Genomic DNA, 23,166 nt, shown 5'->3' with positions numbered 1-23,166 from the left:
GATAGATAGATAGATAGATAGATAGATAGATAGATAGATAGATAGATGGATGGACAAAGCCACAGGGCCATAGCGGGGGCACACTTGTAATCCCAATCCCAACACTCAGAGAGGCAGAAGCAGGTGGTTCTCAGTGAGAAGCAGGTGGTTCTCAGTGAGTTCAAGGGCAGCCTGATCTACAAAGCGAGTCCAAGACAGCCAAGGCTACACAGAGAAACCTTGTCTCGGAAAAAAAAAAAAAAAAACATAGCATACCATAGCATTCTTTATTATTACCAGAAGGAAAATAAAATGTATGAATTTCTATAGATATCAAGTTACCTTTGTGCTGGCCAATACAAGTTCACAGCTTCTTTGATAAGTACTGCCCTAAAAGACCTGTCGTTAAGTCTCAGAGAGACCTAAAGCACAAACAGTGTAAAAGTCTACAGTGACAATTCATGCTAGATTCCAGAGAAGGGCCATTGTGCCGAACTAGATGCTCAAAGATATTAAGGTTTCTACAATGTTCCTTCACTAACATAGACACACCCACACATCAGAAATTAGAAAAACTACGCAGAGCATGACCTACCTCTAGCAACATCTTCACATCCCAAGCATCTTTTTCTTCATTTGGGTAACTTTTTGCCATATTGAAGTGTCTTTCACCAGGTTTTACTTCTTGTGGAGACTTGAGAATTCGAATCTATACTTAAGAGAGAACATCCTTAGAACAATTCCAAAACATCCTAAGACTTTCACTGCATTATTTCATTACTTTAAAAACAAACCAACAAAAAGTATCTATCCAGGCATGGTGGCATATACTTTTAGCCCTAACTCCTAAGGCAGAGGCAGCTAGATCTCTGTGTTTAAGGCTAGCGTGATATACATAGTGTATTCCAGGATAGTCAGGGCTGTCTGGAGAGACCTTGCCTTAGGGGGAAAAAAAAAACACACCAAATAAAAGACTAAAATCCCAGCATCTGAAAGCTAAAGAGATTTCAGCAGCTAAAGAGCATTTGTTCCTACTCAGGTACCAGGTTTGGTGCCCAGCACCCACATGCAAGTTCACAACCTTTTATAACTTTAAATCGTAAAACAAACAAACAAAACACCATCTACATAACCCTGGCATTTGGCATGCCAAGACAGGACAGCACTTCAAGTTCAAGGCCAACTTGGGCTCCAGAGCCAAAGCCCGTCTCAAAACCTAAAGACCCAAACCATACATATGCATGCATACACATACACTCATGCACACAGGCAGACAGATAGACAGACAGAAACACACACTCAACTGCCTATGTCTATAAGAAATGTTTTGCAACCCAAATTCTTTAGCTCAATATTCAATGTTCAAGAAATCTGATAAGCATATGGTGTAGAAAACATGTCAATGTTTATATTATTTATAAAATTATAAATTCTCACATCCTCTATATTTACTTGAAAAAAAAACCTGAGAACTTGGGTTACATAAACCTAAGGCATTTATTACAATTATAGCTAATAATTTAAAAATGAAGGGTTGGGATGAACATCACTTCTGTACCATAAGTATAAGAGACTATAAAAACAAGCTTCTCCTTGCATGTGTGTTTAGGACAAATTCCTTTTAAACCCACAAAGAAGAAAGGAACAAAAGTTTGTGAGCAGAGACTTTGGGAATGACAGAAGCCACGGTCCCTTCTCTCTGCACCAATATCATGGTAAGCTTACAGGTGAAGGTCAAGGCCAATTCTGATAAGTATCTGGAAGCCCAACATGACTACATGCCTAAATTACATCCTCCGGCTCATCTTAAATGGTTTAAAGAAAATGGCATTTCTGTTTCCTATATTATCTAATATTCTTCAATAGTTTCCAAGTTCCTAAGGCAAAAAGGAAATATTTACTGCTCCCTAAAAACCTGAACAGAGTGTAGTAAAACCAGTAAGTGTTTTACATCATCAATAGGGAATAATATCCAATATAACATAAAATAAAAAGCTGCAGGGCCTAGAGTGTACAACATACTGCCAGCATGCTAAATACAGACTTACCTGTAGACCTATAGTACACAAGCACACACAGCATCTTTGGAAAGCTAAGCCGTGACTGATCTAGAGTGCACTATGTAGATCAGGCTGCCTGGAACTTGCAGAGGTCCTTCTGCCTCTGCCTGCCAAGAACTAGAATTACAGACATGCACCACCAAGTGATATATACTAAGTAGGTTTTGTTTGTAGTCTACCTTTTCTTTTTTAATCTAAGCTGTAGGACTATATGTTTTAATAAAAAGAAGCTGAAAATTATATCACAATATGTATTTTCCAAAGCAATACTCAATTTCCAAACCACCGAGGTCAATTTTTTAAAAATAATTTATTTTAATTTTATTTTATGTGCATTAATGTGAAGATGTCAAATCCCTTGACACTGGGTTTAACAGACAGTTGTGAGCTGCCATGTGGGTGCTGGTATTGAACCTGGGTCCTTTGGAAGACCAGAGAGTGGTCCTAACCACTAAGCCATCTCTCCAGGGGCCCCCAAGGTCAATTTTTTTTTTGTTTTATTTATTAATTCATATGTGGGTGTAGTGGCTAGTTTTTTATCTTTATAATTTTTAATTTATTACAACTTATTCACTTTGTACCCCAGATGTAGCCCCACCTTTGTCCCCTCCCAATCCGGCCTTCCCTCCCTCCCTCATCTCCTCTCATACCCCTTCCCCAGTCCACTGATAGGGAAGGAACCCCCCACCCCTTCAATCTGACCCTAGCCTATCAGGTCTCATCAGGACTGTCTTTCATAGTCTTCCTTTGTGGCCTGGTAAGGCTGCTCCCCCCCTCAGGGGGAGGTGATCAAAGAGGCAACCACTGAGTTCATGTCAGAGACTGTCCCTATTCCCCTTACTAGGAAGCCAGTTTGGAGACTGAACTGCCACAGGCTACCTCTGTGCAGGGGGTTATCTCCATGAATGGTCCTTTGTTGGTGTATCAGTCTCAGAAAAGACCCCTAGGCCCAGATTTTTTGGTTCTGTTGTTCTCCTTGTGGAGCTCCAGACCCTTCTAGGTCTTTCTATCTCCCCCTTCTTTCATAAGATTCCCTGCACTGTGCCCAAAGTTTGGCTATGAGCCTCAGCATGTGTTTTAATGCCCTGCTGGGTAGTAGGCTCCTGTCTTGTTCCTTATTTTCACCTTCTTCTGATGTCTATCCCGTTTGCCTTTCTGGATGAAGTTTGAGCATCTTACCCAGGGTCCTCCTTCTTGTTTAGCTTCTTTAAGTGCACAGATTTTAGTATGATTATCCTACATTGTATGTCTAATATCCACCTATAAGTGAGTATATACCATATATTGTTTTTCTGCTTCTGGGATAGCTCACTCAGGATGATCTTTTCTAGTTCCCACCATTTGCCTACAAATTTCATGATTTCCTTGTTTTTAATTGCTGAGTAGTATTCCATTGTGCAGATGTACAATTTCTGTACCCATTCCTCAACTGAGGGACATCTCGGTTGTTTCCAGATTCTGGCTATTACAAATAAAGCTGCTATGAACATGGTTGAGCAAATGTCCTTGTTGTATTCTTGAGCATCTTTTGGATATATGCCTAGGAATGCTACAGCTGGATCCTGAGGTAGCACAATTCTTAATTGTCTAAGAAAGCGCTAAATTGATTTTGAAAGTGGTTGAACAAGTTTACATTCCCACCAGCAGTGGAGGAGGGTTCCCCTTTCTCCACATCCTCTCTAGCATGTGCTCTTGATGTTAGACATTCTGATGGGTGTAAGGTGAAATCTCAGGGTCGTTTTGATTTGCATTTATTTCCCTGATGACTAAGGATGTTGAGCATTTCTTTAAGTGCTGCTCTGCCATTCGGTATTCCTCTATTGAGAATTCTGTTTAGCTTTGTACCCCATTGTTTAATTGGATTACTTGATTTGTTGCTGTTTAACTTCTTGAGTTCTTTATATATTCTGGATATTAGCCTGAGGTCAATTTTTAATGAGAATAATTATGATGGTTCTAGAGTAAAACTGTCAGCATGCTTTATCAGCTAAGAAACAGGAGAGAAAAGACTACTGCTGTGTATAAAGGCTTCCCCTGCATTGTATTGAGTAAATTTTCTGACTACAGAGTCAAAATTGTAGGATTCCATCAGAATCTCCTTTGCTCTTCTCAGAAATACGAGAGGTATAAAATTTGAATATCCTGTCATTACTGATTTATATACTAAATTCTAACTAACTAAAGTCTGAAACACAGTCAGAGGGAAAAGAAAACACTACAGGAAATGAACTATAATTAACAAGAGGATTATTATAGCATTAAGAGGTTTCATTCCTAAAATAACCCTCAAGACAGAAACTTTATTAACTAATATTAAATACCAAAAACACAATTTATCATCAAAAAAAATCACAAAATGAGAATGTTTATAATTAATATTAAGCTAGGTTTTGAAAAAAATAAAAATATTTACAATACATAATCTCATGGATCAACACAAGACCTACTATTGATGAATACCTGTTCTATCTGTATTCCATAACCTTTAAATCCTGCATTATCCCATGAAGTGTTCCGGTATATGTCATCAACACGGTCAATTAGCTCGATCTGTGGATATAAAAGGTAAAGTTATGTAGAACTCTACTATTCTTTGCAAATGTAATAAAACCTACTGAATAAACATCTAGTAGAGAAAAATGTTATGAAAACTGGCATTAAGAAGCTAATCTTTATTACTGATGGGTCTATCAAAGAAGTTATCCCTAAGACCAAACTTAAAATATTGCTACAAGAAATAAGGTTACTGTCTGTACCTAACCTTGGGCTTTTAAGATACTGCCATTCAGTATCTATTCAGTCAACTATGAATACGAGTCAACTGATTTACCAGAAACCCTAAGAAGCAGTAGGTCTCTATTCTGGATCACATTCATGGTATACGATATGAAGAAGTAAAATACAAGGAGTCCTTTAATACAAAACCCATATGAATATTTTTCAAGAAAGACTGTCTTGCTTAGGAACAAGAATGACAATGATTCCCACTCTTCTCCTAATAAATTCATCCATGTGACAGAAGAAAAGAAGGCTGAAGCCGAGCTGGAATAAAATGGAGAATGGGAAAGGAGGCAATGAGAAAGCCGTCTTTGCTGCATCAGGCTACTGACTCATGAATAGCTGCACTCTCTTTTATTCCCTCAATGACGACATTTTAATCAGTGCCAAGTCACTAAGATGAATGGGGTCATACTGAGGAAAAAAAAAATCCTGGAGAGAAATCATTTCCTTGACTTTAAAAATTTAGTAGCTGGTGCTAGAAGTTCCATGTCAGACTGGGGATATAGCTCAGTGAAAGGGCAACTGCTCAGCAGACATGAGTCCCTGGGTCTGAGCGCCAGAACTGTATTAACACTTCTTTAATCTTTCCTTCCTATCTCTGCCCCTAGAGTTAACTACGGCTATGAACGTCTCACTTATTTCATACACTATCCTAAGGTTGTATCTTTAACATGACAATAACATACCTCTGTGGAATACAGATACAAGCAGAAAATATACACTATAAGTCCACACAAGTATGTATTTTATAAGCATAAATCTATACATGTGACACTAACATTTGTAAAGAATCCATTTGTATAAAGAAAGAACATTATAAATGTTCCTCTAATTTAGCATGTAGAAAAAAGTCTAATGTACAGAAAAATAGTAATTTTAAAGCAAAATTCTTTCTTGTAATTTTGCACTATAGTTTCTATGTAGAAATGTAAGATCCTAGTAAATGGCCCTCAGAATCTCAGAAAAAAAATAACTGTCTGGAGCAGGAATGGTTTAAGTTGTGAATTACTGCAGCCTTCTCTTCACAGAATTAATTTACCTACATAAATGACGTGCTGAATTTAGCCTGAATGTCGCCAAATACTTACTAAGTAATTTGTAGTGGTGCTCTCTTCTCCTCGGCCCATGTATTTATAGAATCGATGATCTGCTACCACCAGTAACTTACAAGTATTCTTCAAGGGGTTAGGTTCAGCCCGTCTCTTCACTCGACGAACAAACTCTAATATGAATTTGTATGCACTATTAAATTAAAATTCATCAAAACAAGGAGGGTTTTTTATAGTAACACTTAGTTCTAATATGCTTCTGAAACAAACATTATTTAAGTTTAATACCATTAAAGGTATCTTTTTCTTTTCTGGGGGAAGGGTGGAGACAGGCTCTCATGAAGCCTTGGTGGATCTCGAACTCACTATATAGTCAAGAATGACCTTCAACTTCTGTTTCTCCTGCCTCTACCTCCCAAATGCGAGGAGAATAGTCATGCACTATCACATCTGTCCTTAATGGTTATCTTGAAATAATAATAATAATAATTTGGAAAAAGCCAGAAAAGTAGAAAGCAACATAAGGTTTAAAATTGTTGAATTCTACCAGGCGCAGTGGCACACACCTGTGATCTCAGCACTCGGAGAGGCACAGGTCTCTGTGAACTCACAGATCTCTGTGAGTGCGAGGTTAGCCTGGTCTACAAAGCAAGTCCAGAACAGCCAAGGTTACACAGAAAACCTTGTCTCAAAAAAGTAAAAAAAATAAAAATAAAAATAAAAATAAAAATAAAAACCAATGTAGCTTGCGATACGGAAGATGTTAGTCCAAACCCCACCACCGCAAAAGAAAATAACTTTTCATATATGTTTAATACAGTAAAATAATCATTACTAGGCAATGAAGCCATTGGTCATTTTCTTCTAGAACTCTATGAATTAATCAAAGTAAAAGTAAACAAACAACAACCAAAAAAAAGGGTCATGGTAATTATACATTAAAACTTAAGCAATACTGAGTCAGGTGTGATGGCACACATCTGTAATCCAGCATTTAGGAAGCCGCGGTAAGAGGACCGAGAGTTGAAGGCCATCCTGAGCTATACAGCAGACCTTGTTTAAAATGATTTAAAAGCCCTGGGTATTTGGAAGTGTCTCTAAGACCATCATTGTGAGGCTACAATCTTTCTAGCTCCCTGGTACAAGCCTCTCTAATATTTACCTATACTCACAAGCAAACATGTATTTATGGAGTGTGTAGACAAATGCACATAGCCATCTGAATACCTACAAGTAGATACATTTAGAAACATTCATAGACATACCCATGTTCACTGGGTTGGCTACTTTGTCAACTTGACACAAGCTAGAGAGCCATATGGAAACAGGAAACCTCAACTGAAAAACAACCTCCAGCAGACTGGCATATAAGCAAGTCTGTAGGCATTTCTTTGATTAACCATTAATATGAGAGTGATCTTGGATTGTACCAAAAAAAAAAAAAAAAAAAAAAAAAAGCTAGAGCTGGGCTGGAGAGATGGCTCAGCAGTTGGGAGCATTGGCTGCTCTTTTAGAGAACACGGGTTCAATTCCCAGCACCCACATGGCAGCTCACACCTGTCAGTAATTGCAGTTCCTGAGGATCCAACACCCTCACACAGACAGACATACAGGCAAAACACCAATATACATGAAATAACAGTAAATTTTTAAAAATATTAAGTCAAAAACAAAAAACAAAGCTAAAGCAAGGTATAGTAGTGCATGCCTCTAATCCCAGCACTCAAGAAGCAGAGACAGGTGGATCTCTAGGCTTGAGGCCAGCCTGGTCTACAGAGCAAGTTCCAGGACCGCCAGGGCTCCACAAAGAAACCCAGTCTTTAAAAACAAACAAACAAAAGAATAAGCTGAAGGAGCCACGAGGAGCAAACCAGTAAGTAGCAACCCTCTTCTGCTGCAGTTCCATCCCTAAGTTCATGCCTCGACTTTTCTCTGTAATGAACTGTGAGCTACAAGGTCAAATAAAATCTTTCCTCCACAGTTGCTTTTGATTGTGGTTATTTGTCACAGCAATAAAAAGCACACTAAGACATTCACACTTTCAGTCTAAGAGCCTCACTAAAGCAAGTAGAGCAAAATCACCAGTACATCTTCTTAATGAAATTGTGTACACACATAGCTATAAGCAAATGTATCCTTGTAACAAAAAGTTTAAAAGATTAGTCATTATTAACAGAAGTCTTATCAAATACTCTAATTGTTTGAGAATTTATTATCAATATCCTAAAATATTAATAATGCTTTTCAAGATTTTCACAAATAATGACAGCAAGCCTGACATGCCTGCAATCCCACCTCCCCAAGAGTCAGAGGCGGAACCACTTGAGCCATGCAATTCAAGCCAACCTGAGCAACATATCAAGACCTTGCCTCTTTAAAAACATAAAAATAAAAATAACAAAGAACACCACTGCAACAGTTTTTTTTTGTCCTAAGTGACCCCAAAAAGATTGTGCATGACTGATAGCCTATGTGTATTTCAAACACCACAAAGCTCTCTTGCCACCTGACTCATCTCTTACAAGTGCTAAAGACCATTTTTCAAAAATGTCTCTTTCCTTGATCTCTTTTATTGTTGTACCTATTGTTTTCTAGTGTTTTCAACTATTACTGAACAGAAAAAAAAATTTAAGAGTTTCTGTAACAAAACTATATTTTCAAAGCAAACACTAGAGTTACTTAATAATTATGCTATTTTTATCAATTAACAAACACCCTACTGGAAACCACTGTGATGTACTTACGTCATGTCTGAAATATATTTTAAGTCTTACCTTCAGGTGGCTCTCTGTCTATGAGCCCTTCTGGAAGCAACTCTTCACTATCCGCTTTTAAATAACCACACACTTTTGGAGATTGCAAACGTGAAACATCCTTGATATCTTCAGACTTATAAACTAACATTCTTTTATCTTTAGTATCATTAACAAACCTCCAAAGTGGCTAAAAAGGAAAAACATAGTTGACAAAATAGAAAAAAAAATAAACTTCTAAACATTAAATAATATTCTCACAACTCTTTGTTCTTAGGTAATATTGTTTTCTAGACAATAAATTATTTTTTTATCTTATAATCTCTACACTACAAATAAATTCACAATTATTCACTATGTTATGCGTATTTCTGTACAAGGTAGTATAGAAAAAAAGTCTACCCTTTTCCATAAACCACTTTAAATATCTCTGTAATTTCTACTCTACTCCAGTGTTGTTACAGGTGGTCATGTTGCAGTGATGTCAGGTGACATTCCTATTATGTGGTGCTTTCACTCCATTTTCCTTTAACATTCAGACATTCGCTATCATTTTGCCATGATAGATTTTACACACAGCAAGAATGCTTACCAAAAAAAATGTTTACAAGAGATGACTGAAAACTCCTAACAATATGCTTAAACCTTCTACTGATTTCGGAGAAAGCATGTCTCTGTTTGTTTTAAGCCATGATTTCGACCCCCAGCACCACAGAAACAAGATGCTAGAAGAGTCTGCATTCATAACATGGCTAGTCCACAGTAAATACAACTCGTATACTCTGAAGGGTACACAGTCAAAAGGGCTGTTTCCATTTTTACAAAGCAAATGTTTTCTGTAAATATTCTAGTCTCAGCTGTGATGAATGTAAAGCAGGACATAAAGTCATGCGTGTACAAGAAAAATAAATAAGACACCATTTCATACCCATTCAGTCGTCTACAATCAGACACATTCTGGTGAGGCTCTAGAGAAATGAACCCTCACACAAACTGCAGAGAATGCTGAAGCCCTAACATAAGACAAAATATCCTCCTACACAGACACATAGGAAGACTCAATCTCAAAAACAAAATGAAACAACACACCGGAAATTTCCTAAGACTGGTCACCCAGACCATTCCAATTAAATATATACACCCAAGAGCATGTTCCAAGGCTGTTCATGCTACAAATTTCTGTTTCAAGAAATCAAAACACAGTGGGGCATGGTGACACACGTCTGTAATCTCAGCACCCTGAGAGGCAGAGGCAGGTGGATATCTCTGAGTTCAAGGCCAGCCTGGTCTACAAAGTGGGTCCAGGACAGCCAAGGTTTCGAGAAACCCTGTCTTGAAAATAAAATAAATTAAAAATAAAAATAAAATAAAGCACAATAACTGATCATCAGCAGAGGACTGGATAAACAATGGTCTACCTAGAAGCCTTCACTGAAAAAAAAAACTTCATTTAGATCTATATTTATTAACTTGAAAAGATATGCATAATTATATTGCTAACTGAAAATGTATGATGACAAACTATATATTTTGTGAACCCAGTTTTGCAAGAACGAAGAGCCACACCTGGTGTGCCTATCAACAGTAAAGCAGGCAACAAGCATGAAGAGGCCTGGGCTCAATTATTAGCACCACAAACAAGGAAGGTGGCATAATTATAGTATTTAGAATTAGGTTTCTTAAAGCATCCTGGCTCTCCCTATGTAGCTCAAACTGGCCCAGAGCTCACTATGTAGCCCAGACTGACCTTGAGCTCACAGTGATCCTCTTGCCTCTGCCTTCCTGAGTGCTAAGCAGAGAACTCGTGTCAATCTTCCTGCCTGAGCTGCCCAAGTGGGATCTCAGGTGTGACCCACCATACTTAATTAACCTTAGCATCTTAAAACAACCAAAAAGCTCTGTAAAAATCAGAGAGACAAGCTACTGAGAGAAAGACAATTCCAACGGAAGGCAGACAGGAAAAGAGGCAGTAGATCAGGAGTTCAAGGCCAACCTTAGCTACCTAGCCAGTCAGAGGCCACCATGGGCTATAAGAGACCCTCTTTCAAACTCCTGCCCTCAAATACAACCCTCTTACGTGTAGACTTACCTCTATGTTATATTCTGCCCCATCTGTGTTGATTCTTACTGTAACATCATCATCTCCTATGTGGGCCAGAACCCTAGAGTCAGGCTCACCTTGAGGAAAAAAAGGTATTTTTATTATCAAAAATCTCTGTTTCAGGGCCAGCAAGAAGGATCAGCAGGTCTAACAGCCCCTGTCACCAAGCCTGATGACCTGAACTAGATCCCTGGGACCCACACGTAGAGTACTAACTCCCACAGGTCTTCTGACCTCCATATGTGCATACACACATACCAATACATAAATGCAAAAGAAAGATTGTCAAATAATAACCTATTCACTGTTGGCAATAAAAAAAAAAATCAGATAAGCCCTTCACCAACTTGGTCTTTACCTTGGTAGACTGAGAGCTCTGCAAACTGGAAACACAGGCCTGAAAAGGCCCAGCACCCCAGTCTCCTCCAGAAGAGAAACAGGTCAGAAAACGTGACACCTACCCACTTCCCTTTGTATAATTTAACCTAAATTTGTTTAGGAAAGAAAGAAGACTCTATAATCTCTGCTGCCAGGAAGCTGAGGCAGGAGGGCTGTCATGAGTTGCAGATCAGCCTAGGCTACCCAGTGAGACCCTGTCTCAAAAAACTAACTAAGGGAAGTTAGCTGGGCATGGTGGTATTCACCTTAATCCCAGCACTCAGGAGACAAGACAGATCTCTCAGGTCAAGGCCAGCCTGGTCTATAGAATGAGTTCCAGGACAGCCAGGGCTACATAGAGAAACCCTACCTCAAAAATAAAAATAATAAAGTATAATAATAGCAACAACTAAGAAAAACAGGAAGCACAATTTAGAATATGTACGTGTCAACAGTAATTTCGAGCTTTCCATGCCATTTCCTTTTTTTTAATCACAGAAAAAAGTAAAAAGCAAACTTAGCCAGGTGTGATGCCTCACACATCTGGAGGCTGACGTGGGATAGGTCAACAGTGCACTTGAGACCAGTCTGGGCTACATTAAGAGGACAAGAGGGAAAGAGGAAAGCTAGCTAAACAACATCTATTTCCTCCTATTAGAATGTTTCTGTTCCCAAACTTACACAGCTCAAATAAAAACATGTAGCATACTATGACCTCTTTCTTTATTCATCCACCAACATGAAAAAGAAAAAAAAGACTTTGTAATTAAAGTTAGAGCCCTATGATGGTCTGAATTATTAAATGCCTCTTAAAGATTTATGTGTTCAAAGCTTAGTTGCCAGCTAGATTTTGAGAGGTGACTAGACTACGCGGATTCCAACTTCATCAAGACTGATCCATTGATGAATTCATAACTGAATGAACTAATTAGAGAAGGAAACTACTTGAAAAACATAGCTCATGGGCCAATATCTTTAAAGGAGGCCTTGTCCCTATACCCCTCTCTTTTCTCCATGCTTCCTGGAAGACCACTGTGAGGTGAGCTGCTTCCTCCATCACAAGCTTCTGCATCATACCATCAGCCCATCTAACCTCAGATCTAAAACCTTGTGAACCAAACCCTCATAAACCATGCACTGACATAAATCCTTTCTCTTTCTATTTATGTCAGGTACTTCATCACACAAAAAGGGACAAGCATAAAACACAACAGTCCAGAAGCACTGCAAAATGCAAGCCCCATACTAACCAACCACATGTCCGCTGAAGAAGTCCTGCCACTTCACGCTGTACTCGCTTTCTTCTTTTCCATCCACCACCACAACTCTGAAGTTTTGTGCAAAGCGTTCAGTACTTGATGTCAGGTATAATTTAAAATGCCTGAAGGGAGAGTGCATTCACAGTTTAAAGATACAAAATTAAAAAAAAAAAATGGGGGCTGGAGACATGGCTCAGAGGTCAAGAGCACCGACTGGTCTTCCAGAGGACCTAGTTTCAATTCCCAGCACCCATAGAGCAGCTCACAACTGTCTGTAACTTAAAGGTCTGACACCCTCACACAGACATACATGCAGGCAAAACACAAATGCACATAAAATAAAAACAAATAATTAAAATAAAATAAAATAGAGACCTAATTTTCACTTTAAGATCTAGATGAGACGAGATGAACAAATCTCTACCCAAGTTATACATAACTATGTAATATTTCTAAGAATTATAATGTGTACTCACTTTGAAAGCACATACACTAAAATTATAATGACAAAGTAGATTAGCATGGACCTATGCACAAGGATGACATGAATATTTGTAAACCATTCTATATTTTTTCCTCTGAAATAAAAAGATTTATTCCATTATTCGGTGTGTCTGTATGTGGCATGTATACATATGAGTACACATATGTACTCAGTAGGAACAGAAGAATGTGCTGGATCTCTTGAAGCTAGAGTTACAAGTGGTTGTGAGCCATCCAACATGGGTGCTGGGAAACTGTAGTTTCCTGCAAAAGCAGCAACTACTTTAACTGCTAAGTCATCGCTCTAGACCCATAGCAGCTAAGCACTTACTAGGTACATATAGCATTATTTCTCCAGTAAAGACAAATGGACTGTTTTAAAACTTTAGCAGAATAAAAGAAACTAATTATAAAATAGTCTTTAATGAGGGCATGGGAGCTAGCAAGGTAGCTCATAGGTAAAGGTGCTTGCTCCCATGCCCGACAACCTGAGGTTCAATCTGTGGGACCTACATGATGAAGAGAGAACTCACTGACACAAATTGTCCTCTTACCTCCATATGTATGCCATGGCACATGTGTCCACACACATACACGCACTAAAAGAAAGAAACAATGAGGGACCTCTGACTGTTTGAGAGTTCCACGCGACTGTTTTTCTCTTGTAGTACTGAGACCCATTTGAAAAGATTGGAATCCAGGCTGTTTTTACAGCACTGTGTGAACAAACACAAGGGCAGTGTGCAGCCATGCTGTAGTGGTTTCTTTTGCAGCATAGTGCTCTGGTGTCACCCTTCCTCCATTCTGAGGCTGTTTGAGCTGCAGGCACCTGCTGTCTTAATTTTTACAGAGTAAGATTATTCCCCACATTTCTAAGTATTATACAATCTGTATTTGCCAAAAGTATTGTTACATTAAGTGAATCTGTATATCTTAGTTTAAAGAATGTAATTTAAAAAATACAATTGTCATATTCTGTATAGTCAAGAAAGGAAGAAAGGAACAAAGAAAGGAAGGAAGGGAAGAGGAAGGGAGGGAGGGAGAAACGGGTGGGGGAGAAAGAGAAGCAAGCAAGCTCATTAGCTAATACTTGGGGAATGAGGGTAAAAACAGGCATTTATCTTTCCTGGAAACTGATTAATAAGGAAGGTATGGACAGTTTAAGAATGAAGTTGGGTGTCTTGCGTATCTCAGAAATTCACCATTAAAGACTGTGTTACATGACATTAATTACATCAACTTGCTCTTAGATAACCTGTATATTATCTCTACTTCATAAAAGAGATAGTCACACACTCAGGTTACATAGCTAGCAAACTGAAACTCAATAATAGACTCGCTTATTCAAAAACCAAGGAATTTGTATTTCACCGCTTCTAGCAATCAAGCTGGTATCCTGCAGGAGGACTCTTACTACTACTGTGTACAATTACTAAAATTCTGCTTCTGTATTTATTTCAAAATAACCATGTTTTTTTCCTCCTTAATAGAAGCTACCTTGAATAACAGTAATATATAATTACTACTGAGAAAATAGATACAAAGCTTCTAAATGCAGATATTAAAATAAATACATTCCATCTCTTTATATTATTTAATACTTTAAAAGCATGTTCATCTAAAATAAAAACTTGGCATAGTGAGGCAGACTTTGTCAATATTAACAGAGACCTTTCAATGTGCCCACTAATACCCAAGGCAAAGGAAGACATGTGATTCATCTCAGCCATAGGAACAAATTTTGTCAGCTATGGTGTTGAAAATATGAAATGTTACTTCCCTGTGGGTATGTATAAATCTTTCAAATGCCAAGAAGAAATCCAGACTGGGACTGTATCCAGAGCAACAAGTATTTTTAACTTTTTGAGCATACAAGGTAATTTTAGTTTTGCTTATATATTTTTTGATGGTCAGAGAGACACAATACAGCATTTCATAAAACCTTGGCTCATTTCCTCTGCTATCCAAAACCGTGTCCTCCTACGTTGCACATTATCATTAAGTTCTCTCCACTGTGGCTGGACCCTGAGAAGAAAAGCGCCCTATTACAAATGCCCTATTCAGTGGGAAAGCTCCCCGTGAGTTGTACTAGTGTCTCTAATGTTCTTCTTGGGAAAGCCCCAGAAACTGCATTCTGGATTTTCTGCATTAAGAATCTGCATTAAGAATCAAGACTGGGTAGACCTACCTTAGTGGGGAGGGTACTTGTCATGCCAACGTGAGGATCGATTTAAAACAAAAAAAGTGGCAGATAATAGCTGATGCCCAAAATTGTCCTTTGATCTCCATATACCCGCAGTACCATGCATACATCTACACTTGTACTCATGAACAACACAATTTTTCTAAAAACTAATCTTGCTGTAAGGTTAAAAAATAAAGCCCAGTAATGATAAAATTTATGTTTTTAAAATTGTATGATCTTGGAGCCAGGCATAGTTGCGTGCACCTATAATCCTAGCACTCTGAGAGGCTGAAGCAGGTGTATCTCTGTGACTTTGAGGCCAGCCTGGTCTACAAAGTGAGTCCAGGACAGCCAAGGCTACAAGGATAAACCCTATCTCGAAAAAAAAAAAAAAAAAAACTGTATGATCTTAACATCAACTTTTATAAACCTCCAGATAGTACGTCAGGTAAAACCATTTTTATCAATTTTTTCATTATGTAAAATAGGTATTTATTTATTTGTATCAGCAAGGAAACAAAACTCAGAAGGCAAATTTGAAACAAGGTTCCTTTTTCATACACTACTATTCATGATGCAACCACTTCAGTATTCATTCCATGCTTTTCAACCTCTAATGCTCACTTCCAAATCTAATGTATTCTGGTTTAAGTTATTTTGTTCTCCACTGCTATCTGAAAATGAGAATCTTAGCCTGGATTCTTAGTGGTGGCATGTGTAGCCCTGGCAGCCCTGAAATTCCCTGTGGAAACTATAATGGCTCAGACCTCACACAGATCCCCCTGCCTCTGGCTCCAAGTGCTGGGTTAAAAGAATGCACCACTATGCACAGCTTAGAGTAACATGTTCTTAATGAACATTTTCTGAATGTCACTTGTGAAACACAAGAGAGATACATAAAACCAACAAAATATCTGCCCCTATCACACGTAAGGACTCCACAAGCTGCCTCAAATCTATGGAAAGAGAGAAAACTCAGTTTTCAGTTCTCATTTTGTACCTTCTTCCTTCCTCCTACATACTAAAAACATTTTACTACTGTTTTGTTTTTTTTTTTTTTACTTACTGTGTGCATATGTGCGGGCACACACTAGCCACAGTGTACACATGCAGGGAGTCTCTCTTACCATGAAGGTGGAGGGGTGGAGCTCAGGTTGTTAGCAGGCACCCTCACACTAAGCCATCTCCCTTCCCAGCCACTCCTCAACACACTTCCCACCAGCGCTGTAGACATAACTTAATTCTGGAATCCTATTTGTGCACAAACAGCTCTCTACTGTGGGCATTTAACTTCTATGAGCCACAGGCATGTGCCTTCAAAAAGGAAACAACTATGAAGAGAATGGTTAGAATTAGAGATAAGTTATGTCAAGTGCCCAGTAAACAATAGTTTTGAGGTTGGTTGGAAGCTAGATAGTCAATATTATATCTGTAATCACTATTGTACTATCTGTATATAAATCTTAAAAGTTACTGAAAGATACCATACAGATAGATATGGCAATAACTAGAAAAAAAAATACTATTAAAAACTTCTTGCAGCTGGGTGGTGGTGACGTATGCCTTCAATCCCAGCACTCGGAAGGAAGAGGCAGGTGGATCCCTGTGAATTCGAAGCCAGCCAGGTCTACAGAGTAAGTTTCAGGACAGCCAAAGCTACACAGAGAAACCATGTTTCAAAAAAAAAAAAAAAACAACAACAAACAAACAAACAAACAAAAAGAAAAAACTTCTTGCACAAAATATCAGCAACGTGCCAACAACTAACCAATTTCCTGAATGTCCCAAGCAATAATATAATTCAGGGAGTCAAAAAGAACTCAACAGAAAAAATGGTGAAAGCATAATTCACAGAAAGGAAATGAAATGATACTCAATTTCATTTGATATACAAATCAAAACAACTCTGAGATATTTGCCCTTGGAGAAGATGAAAGCTATATGCTGATATAACCTAGAGCACTAGGCTGGGGACATAAGTGCAGCTGGCAGAGTGCCTGCCTGGCAGACACCAGGCCCTGGATTCCCCAGTACCACAAAGAACCAGGTACGGAGGCACATTTCTGTAATCCTAGCACCTGAGAGGTAGAAAGTTTCTGCAAGTTCAAGGCCAGTGAGGTCTACACAGTGAGTTCCAGCCCAGTGAGGGCCACACAGCAAGACCTTGTCTCAAAAGTATATAAATAAATAATCTGATTCAATTTAAAACACTATTATTTTTCAGGGAGTAGTAATAAGTCAAATTCTAGACATGTTCATATCAGATGAAAATGTATTCTGTTATTGGCTGAACTCATTAACATAGTAAGGTAATGCTAGGTAGGCATATACATTTTAATCTGTATGCAAAAACTTTGCACTGAAGGGGCATCGAGACCGCTCACTGGGCAAAAGCTCTTGCTGCCAAGATGGTCCCAGTTTGATTCCTGGGACTCACAGAGTGGAAGGTCAGAACCAACTCCTACAAGTTGTCCACTGATCTACATATGTGCTGTAGCATAAATGTCCTCACTGCCAATAAATAAATAAAATGTCAAAAATTAGTTTAATGGACTAAAATGTTTTAAAAGTTTACAAAACATGAAAGCTCTTTAAATATGGGCAACTTAGGAAAGGAAAATTTAATATAGTCCCTGTAAGGTTTTTTGCTGTTGTTTGTTTTTTTGTTTGTTCTTGTTTGCCTGTAGGCGGTTAAATAAAACACAGGACCTTTTGTATCCTAGACAAGCACGCTACATATTAAACTACATCCCTGTTTCTCTGTGACAATTTGGTTTTTAAATAAAATGCATATATTACTAAAACAGGCACCTAGGAATCTTTGTGCTTAATTTAACTGGGCCCATAGGTACTTTGTATTACCAGGAAAACAAAATCTCACAAGTCAGATGTCCACCTTCACCAGCCCAGGTGAGAACAACAATCCAGGAGAGTGAGGCTACACCCAAGCTTCATCCAGTTAAGACTCAGAGTAATGACAACTGATAAGGACTTTGGACCACCCCCAATGAACGAGAACGGAGGCAATGACAAGGAGAACCACACCTCAACCAGGACTGCTTAATCATAAGTATCTCTTTCCCATGACCCAATTTTTTTTCTCTGCTTAAACCTCATGCTGGAACTAGAAGATGATCTTGAGGGTCCCTGGACCCCTTCTTTCTATGTGTGAGTCTCACTGCTGTCTCTTTAACTGGAGTACTAAATGGGCGGAGCCTAGCCTTGTTGTTGTTGAGCTTGAGCTGGAGTTTTGCCCTAAAAACAATGCTAACATTACTTGTGTTTGTTTTTATTTGGGAAAAAAAAAAAACAAAAACACCTTATCCAGTGATTTTTTTAAAATAGCCCATTTATATTGTACTGCTTTTTAACTAAGATCTTGGGTATTTTTGCAACTGATGTGGCTGCTGAGAATCCAACTGGTGGATGCCCTGCAAGAGCAGTCAGTGCTCTCAACCAGAGCCATCCTCCAGTCCCATCTTACTGCTTTTTAAACTATCATGGGAACCAACCATCAGTTCAGATCTAGCACGCACATCATATGGCTCACAAGATCCTTTAACTCCAGTTCTAATGGATCATTTTTTTGGCTTCCTCAGGTGCACACAGCCTTCGCTAGCACACACCCATGCACATATACTTACACACACACAACATAAATAGTAAAAGAATTAATTTTAAAAAACATAGGGGCTTGCTCAGCAGTTAAGAACACTGGCTGCTCTTCCATAAGATCCAGGTTAGAGTCCCAGCACCCACATCATAGCTCACAAAACTCTGTTAACTCCAGTCCCAGGAAATCAATGCCCTCTTCCAGCCTCTGAGGGCACCACGCACACATTGGGTATACAGACATATTCATGAAAAAAATTCATATACAAAACAATGAATAAAACTTTTTGAAAATATCAAGTATTATAAGCATTCAATTAATAAAACTGTCAGAATTTTATAAACACTCTTACCATCAGTAATACTCTTAGGACACTTAATTCCTTTAAAATACTGATAAATAATTTAAAATATTTTAAAGTACTTTAAAATAGGCATTACACAATGTTAGGATCACACATAACCTGTTGTAAATACATTAAGTACAAATCTTTAAGAAGTAATTTCTTAAGGTTTCTGTAAATAACCTTTCTTACCGTTTTGCCAAACAACCCCCAACCCCACATCATCCCAATATTACCCTATGTATAATTCTAGTTACCTTTTCAAAGCTGAAAAAGTTAGTAGTGTTTCTAAGTGTGTCGCAGACTGTAGATCCCTTTTTCTTATGGAGTGCTGCTGGATATTAGATAAAGAGAGGATATCGTAGTCTGAGAGCAAAGAATCAAGCTTCTCTGAAATAAAGGTAAAAAAGTATTAGAGGCTGGGTAAATAGCTCAGTCGTTTAAGAGCATCTGCTGCTCCATCATAAGGTTCTGAATTCGGATCCCAGCACCCACATCAGACAATTCAAAAACACCTAGTAATAACATCAACTCCATGAGATCTAAGACCGTCTTCTGGCCTTTGGGGGCACCCACACAGACACATTTTTTTTCTTTTCTTTTTTTTTTTAAGGATTATTGAGACCAAAGCAGTGGCTCAGCAGTGAAGAGCACTCACTGATCTTCCAGAAGACCTGGGTTCAGATCCCAGCACTCACATGGAAGCTTACACCCATCTGTAACTGCAATTCCAAGGAGGGGTATTCAAGGCCCTCCTCTGATGTCCATGGGCAACAGGTATGTACATGGTATACATGTATACATCCATACATACATACAACCATGTAAAACATTCATAGACTAAAAGTAAGTAAATCTTTAAGAGATAAAGGCTACCAGAGGCTACCGAGCTGGATGAGCAGTTAAAGCACTTGTCCCTGCACCCACAGGGCAGCTCACAACCATCCATAAATCTAGTTCCAGAACTGGACACCCTATTCTGACCTCCACTGGCACAAAACACACAAACAGTACATATATATACATACATACAGAAAAAAACATTCATACACATAAAGTAAGTAAACAAAGTTTAAAGGTTATTAACACTTATATCTAGTAGTCAACTGTGCCAGACAATAAGCCGAAGTGCCCAAATGCCCAGCACAATAAATCACATATTCTTACAAAAAAATCTGAACCTGTACTTAATGGATATCTAAGTTCAGATTCTTAGTACATAAAAGGTTCGATGCTGCCAAGTTAAATAACTAGTGAAGGAAACATCAGCCACACCTAGAAAGTTAAGATTCCTGCAGAACAAATGACCCAGTTTCTCCCGGAAGAAGGGAGGGGTAAGGAGGTAACAGACTTACAGGAACAGCTACAATGTTGGAATCACTATGGATCATGGCAATCGAGCTAGCTGTGGGAACATACTTAAACACCCAGGGAAATGAGTATGAACTGAGGTTAGATAATAACAATTTGGTACATCTAAATACAACCACATACAAAGAGACTTTAGGATAAAAGACATTTCTAGCATACATGTTTAAAGTGTGTAAGATAAAAGCAGCTGACCCAACATTTTCATTGTCAAACTGAGCTAAATGAATCCCTTATCGGTGGACAGGCAATAAAAAATATAACTGATGTATGTATTAACAGCCTAAGAAACCAAAACCAGGAAAGCAAAGCTTCAACACGAAGTCCCAAACTGAAGCCTGAGTTCCAGACCAGTTTGGGCTTGTCAGAAAGACTCAGTCTACAAAATGAGACTGGTAGTAGCATCACTACCACCGCTGTCCCAACAGACACATCTGCACCTCCCTACTCAGTAGGTGCAAAGAAGGAACTGATTGAGACCCCAGAAGGAAATCAACACCAATTGCTTTACCAGACCAAACCACCATCCAAGAAAACAAAGATGCACTGTCCCCAGCTCAGAAAAAGTACAAGTGAGATTGAAAACCAGACCTACTATAATAAAGCATATGCCATTCCTTCCCACATTTTCCTTTTGTTTGGGTTTGGTTTCTTGAGACAGGGTTTCTCTGTGTGGCCTTGGCTGTCCTGGACTCACTTGGTAGACCAGGCTGGCCTGGAACTCACAGAGATCCATCTGCCTCTGCCTCCCCAATCCTAGGATTAAAGGTATGTGCCACCACAATGAGCCTCATCTCCACATTTTCAATCAATCAACAGACTCTCTGCTGTTTTCCTCCAGAATAAGAACTAAGTTTTTAACTTAAAAATATTTTTAGAGGACAATATAGAGACTCTAGTCTCTTAAAACTGCCTAAAAGGGGGCTGGAGAAATGACCTCAGTACTTAAGAGTGCTTACTGCTCTTGCAGAGGACTCAGGCTCTGTTCCCAGTACCCACAGGGTGACTCACAACCATATATCACTCCAGTTCAAGGGGATCTGATACCTTCTCCTGGCCTTCACAGACAACAGGCACATATTTGATGTGCATACATACATGCAAACACTCAAACACATAAAATAATGTCTAAAATATGTGAGTTGAGATTTTCCTTTCCTTTCAACAATCATGGGCATTCAAATCATTCCAATGGACCTAGAATTCCTAAGAAGAGCAACAGCCTATACTGTTTATTGTTACACAGTAAAAAACGTAAATTAAAAAAAAAACATCAAAAATGTCCAATTATTTTATGCCAACCAAAAATTAAGAATAATTTTATTTGGGAGACAAGAGTAAACTATGTAGTTATACTGCCCAGGAACTCAAGCATCCCAAGTGCTAGGACTATGAGCATTTTGGTTTGCTTGTTTGTGTTTCTAAAACAGGGCCTCACTGTAGCCCAAATTAGCCTCCAATCTACAGCAATTCTCCAGACTCAGCCTTCCAACTGCTGGGACTAAAAACATGAGCCAGCAAACCCATCTTTTAAGAGAGACAGAGACAGAATCTTCTACAGTCCAGGATGACCCTGAACAGGCTGTATAGAATAGACTAGCATGATCTTGAACTACCTCACCTCTCAGGTACTGCGATTACAAGCTGCCTTTGCTATCACATCCATCCTTAAAAAGTAATTTTTAGGGTTGAAGAGACAGCTCAGAGGCTAGGTGTAACTGCGTAACTCTAAATCCTTAGGACCTGGCACTCTCTTCTGACCTCCAAGGACACTAGACATACAAGAGGAACACAAACATGCACACAGGCATAACAATCACATGCATAAAATTAAAATGAATAATTTTTTTAGAAAATGAATCAACCCAAGAGCATAACTCCTAAATATCCACAATCAGTGTGTTCATCAACTCATTCGCCTGCTGCTATACTATGGCCAAGCACTAAATGAAGTCCACACTGAAAGACAGCAGCAATGGAACAAAGTCCTTGTCCAACTGAACATTCATTTTAGTATGAGACACTGATATCACAAGAGAAAGCCAAGCCTGGATCACACAGCTATAATGCAGACATGTCACAGACTAAGACAAGAAGAACATGGGTTTCAGGACAGTGGGAGCTACTTAGCAAATTCCAGGCCAGTGTGGGAGAGATCACAGTAAGAGACTGTCTCCAAAAAAGGGAAGGGAGGGAATAAAGAGACATAATAGAGGGAGGGAAGGAAAAGAGAGGGAAGGGGGGAATCCAGAAGGAACAGAGTATTGGGGTGTGGACACTAAAGCAAGATAAAAGTACTGAACAGCCTCTACAGAGTGGTCAGAGACAATACCTTACTGTTAATAACGCTTAAGGTAAGCCTGAGGGAAGGGAGAGCGCAGGCATACTGCTACCAGGTCAAAGTTAATCAGCATTCATTCAAGGTTCTGATTAAAAATTCACAGTGGCTAGTCTGTGTTTACAAAATTTACTTTTAAAGTTAATCCAGAAAAAAGGCTGTTTTAGATCTCAATCACTTTTCTAACACAAGATAGATGATGGTGACTTGACAGTACAATCATACAGCTTAGGGGCACAGTGGAAAACCTTCAAGAAACTTGCCCCATGGTCAACCAACTTGTTCACCAATTCCCAAGCTTTCTCTACCACACTATCTCCATAGAACATCCCAAGAGTGTATTTCTCCTCCAAATGAGGACGAAATAGGCTCAGAGAAAAGTAAGTAACATACTTACCATCCCAAACCCTGATGCCACTGATGTGCCAAAGAACCAAAGGATGAAAGAAAAATAAAGCCAAACCCTAGTGCAACAC

The 23,166-nt window shown here is 38.7% G+C and overlaps 1 protein-coding gene and 1 non-coding gene across 3 annotated transcripts in view; one reads left to right on the top strand and one right to left on the bottom strand.

Moving 5' to 3' along the window:
• Positions 1-23,166, bottom strand: part of Adam17 (ADAM metallopeptidase domain 17) — a 48,972-nt gene that overhangs the window by 18,588 nt on the left and 7,218 nt on the right. Inside the window, exons 2-8 of one of the 2 annotated variants that reach the window (XM_055625226.1) lie at positions 19,242-19,374; positions 12,352-12,482; positions 10,712-10,800; positions 8,644-8,812; positions 5,909-6,042; positions 4,500-4,589; positions 575-688 (exon numbers count right to left, since the gene is read on the bottom strand). In XM_055625226.1, the coding sequence (XP_055481201.1) occupies positions 575-688; positions 4,500-4,589; positions 5,909-6,042; positions 8,644-8,812; positions 10,712-10,800; positions 12,352-12,482; positions 19,242-19,374 (860 nt within the window). Of the gene's footprint in view, positions 1-574; positions 689-4,499; positions 4,590-5,908; positions 6,043-8,643; positions 8,813-10,711; positions 10,801-12,351; positions 12,483-19,241; positions 19,375-23,166 lie in introns of those variants that run through there. The other variant, XM_055625231.1, reaches the window with a different exon arrangement.
• On the top strand, positions 12,829-12,934 carry LOC129691626 (U6 spliceosomal RNA). The gene has a single exon (XR_008722520.1). It is a non-coding gene; the product is annotated as a U6 spliceosomal RNA (small nuclear RNA).

This window comes from Psammomys obesus, unplaced genomic scaffold, assembly GCF_907164565.1.
Source record: "Psammomys obesus unplaced genomic scaffold, mPsaObe1.curated_primary_1811, whole genome shotgun sequence".
NCBI classification, from domain to species: Eukaryota; Metazoa; Chordata; class Mammalia; order Rodentia; family Muridae; genus Psammomys; species Psammomys obesus.
The sequence above is the reverse complement of the archived record's forward strand: the minus strand, read 5'-3'. Positions and strand labels throughout refer to the sequence as shown.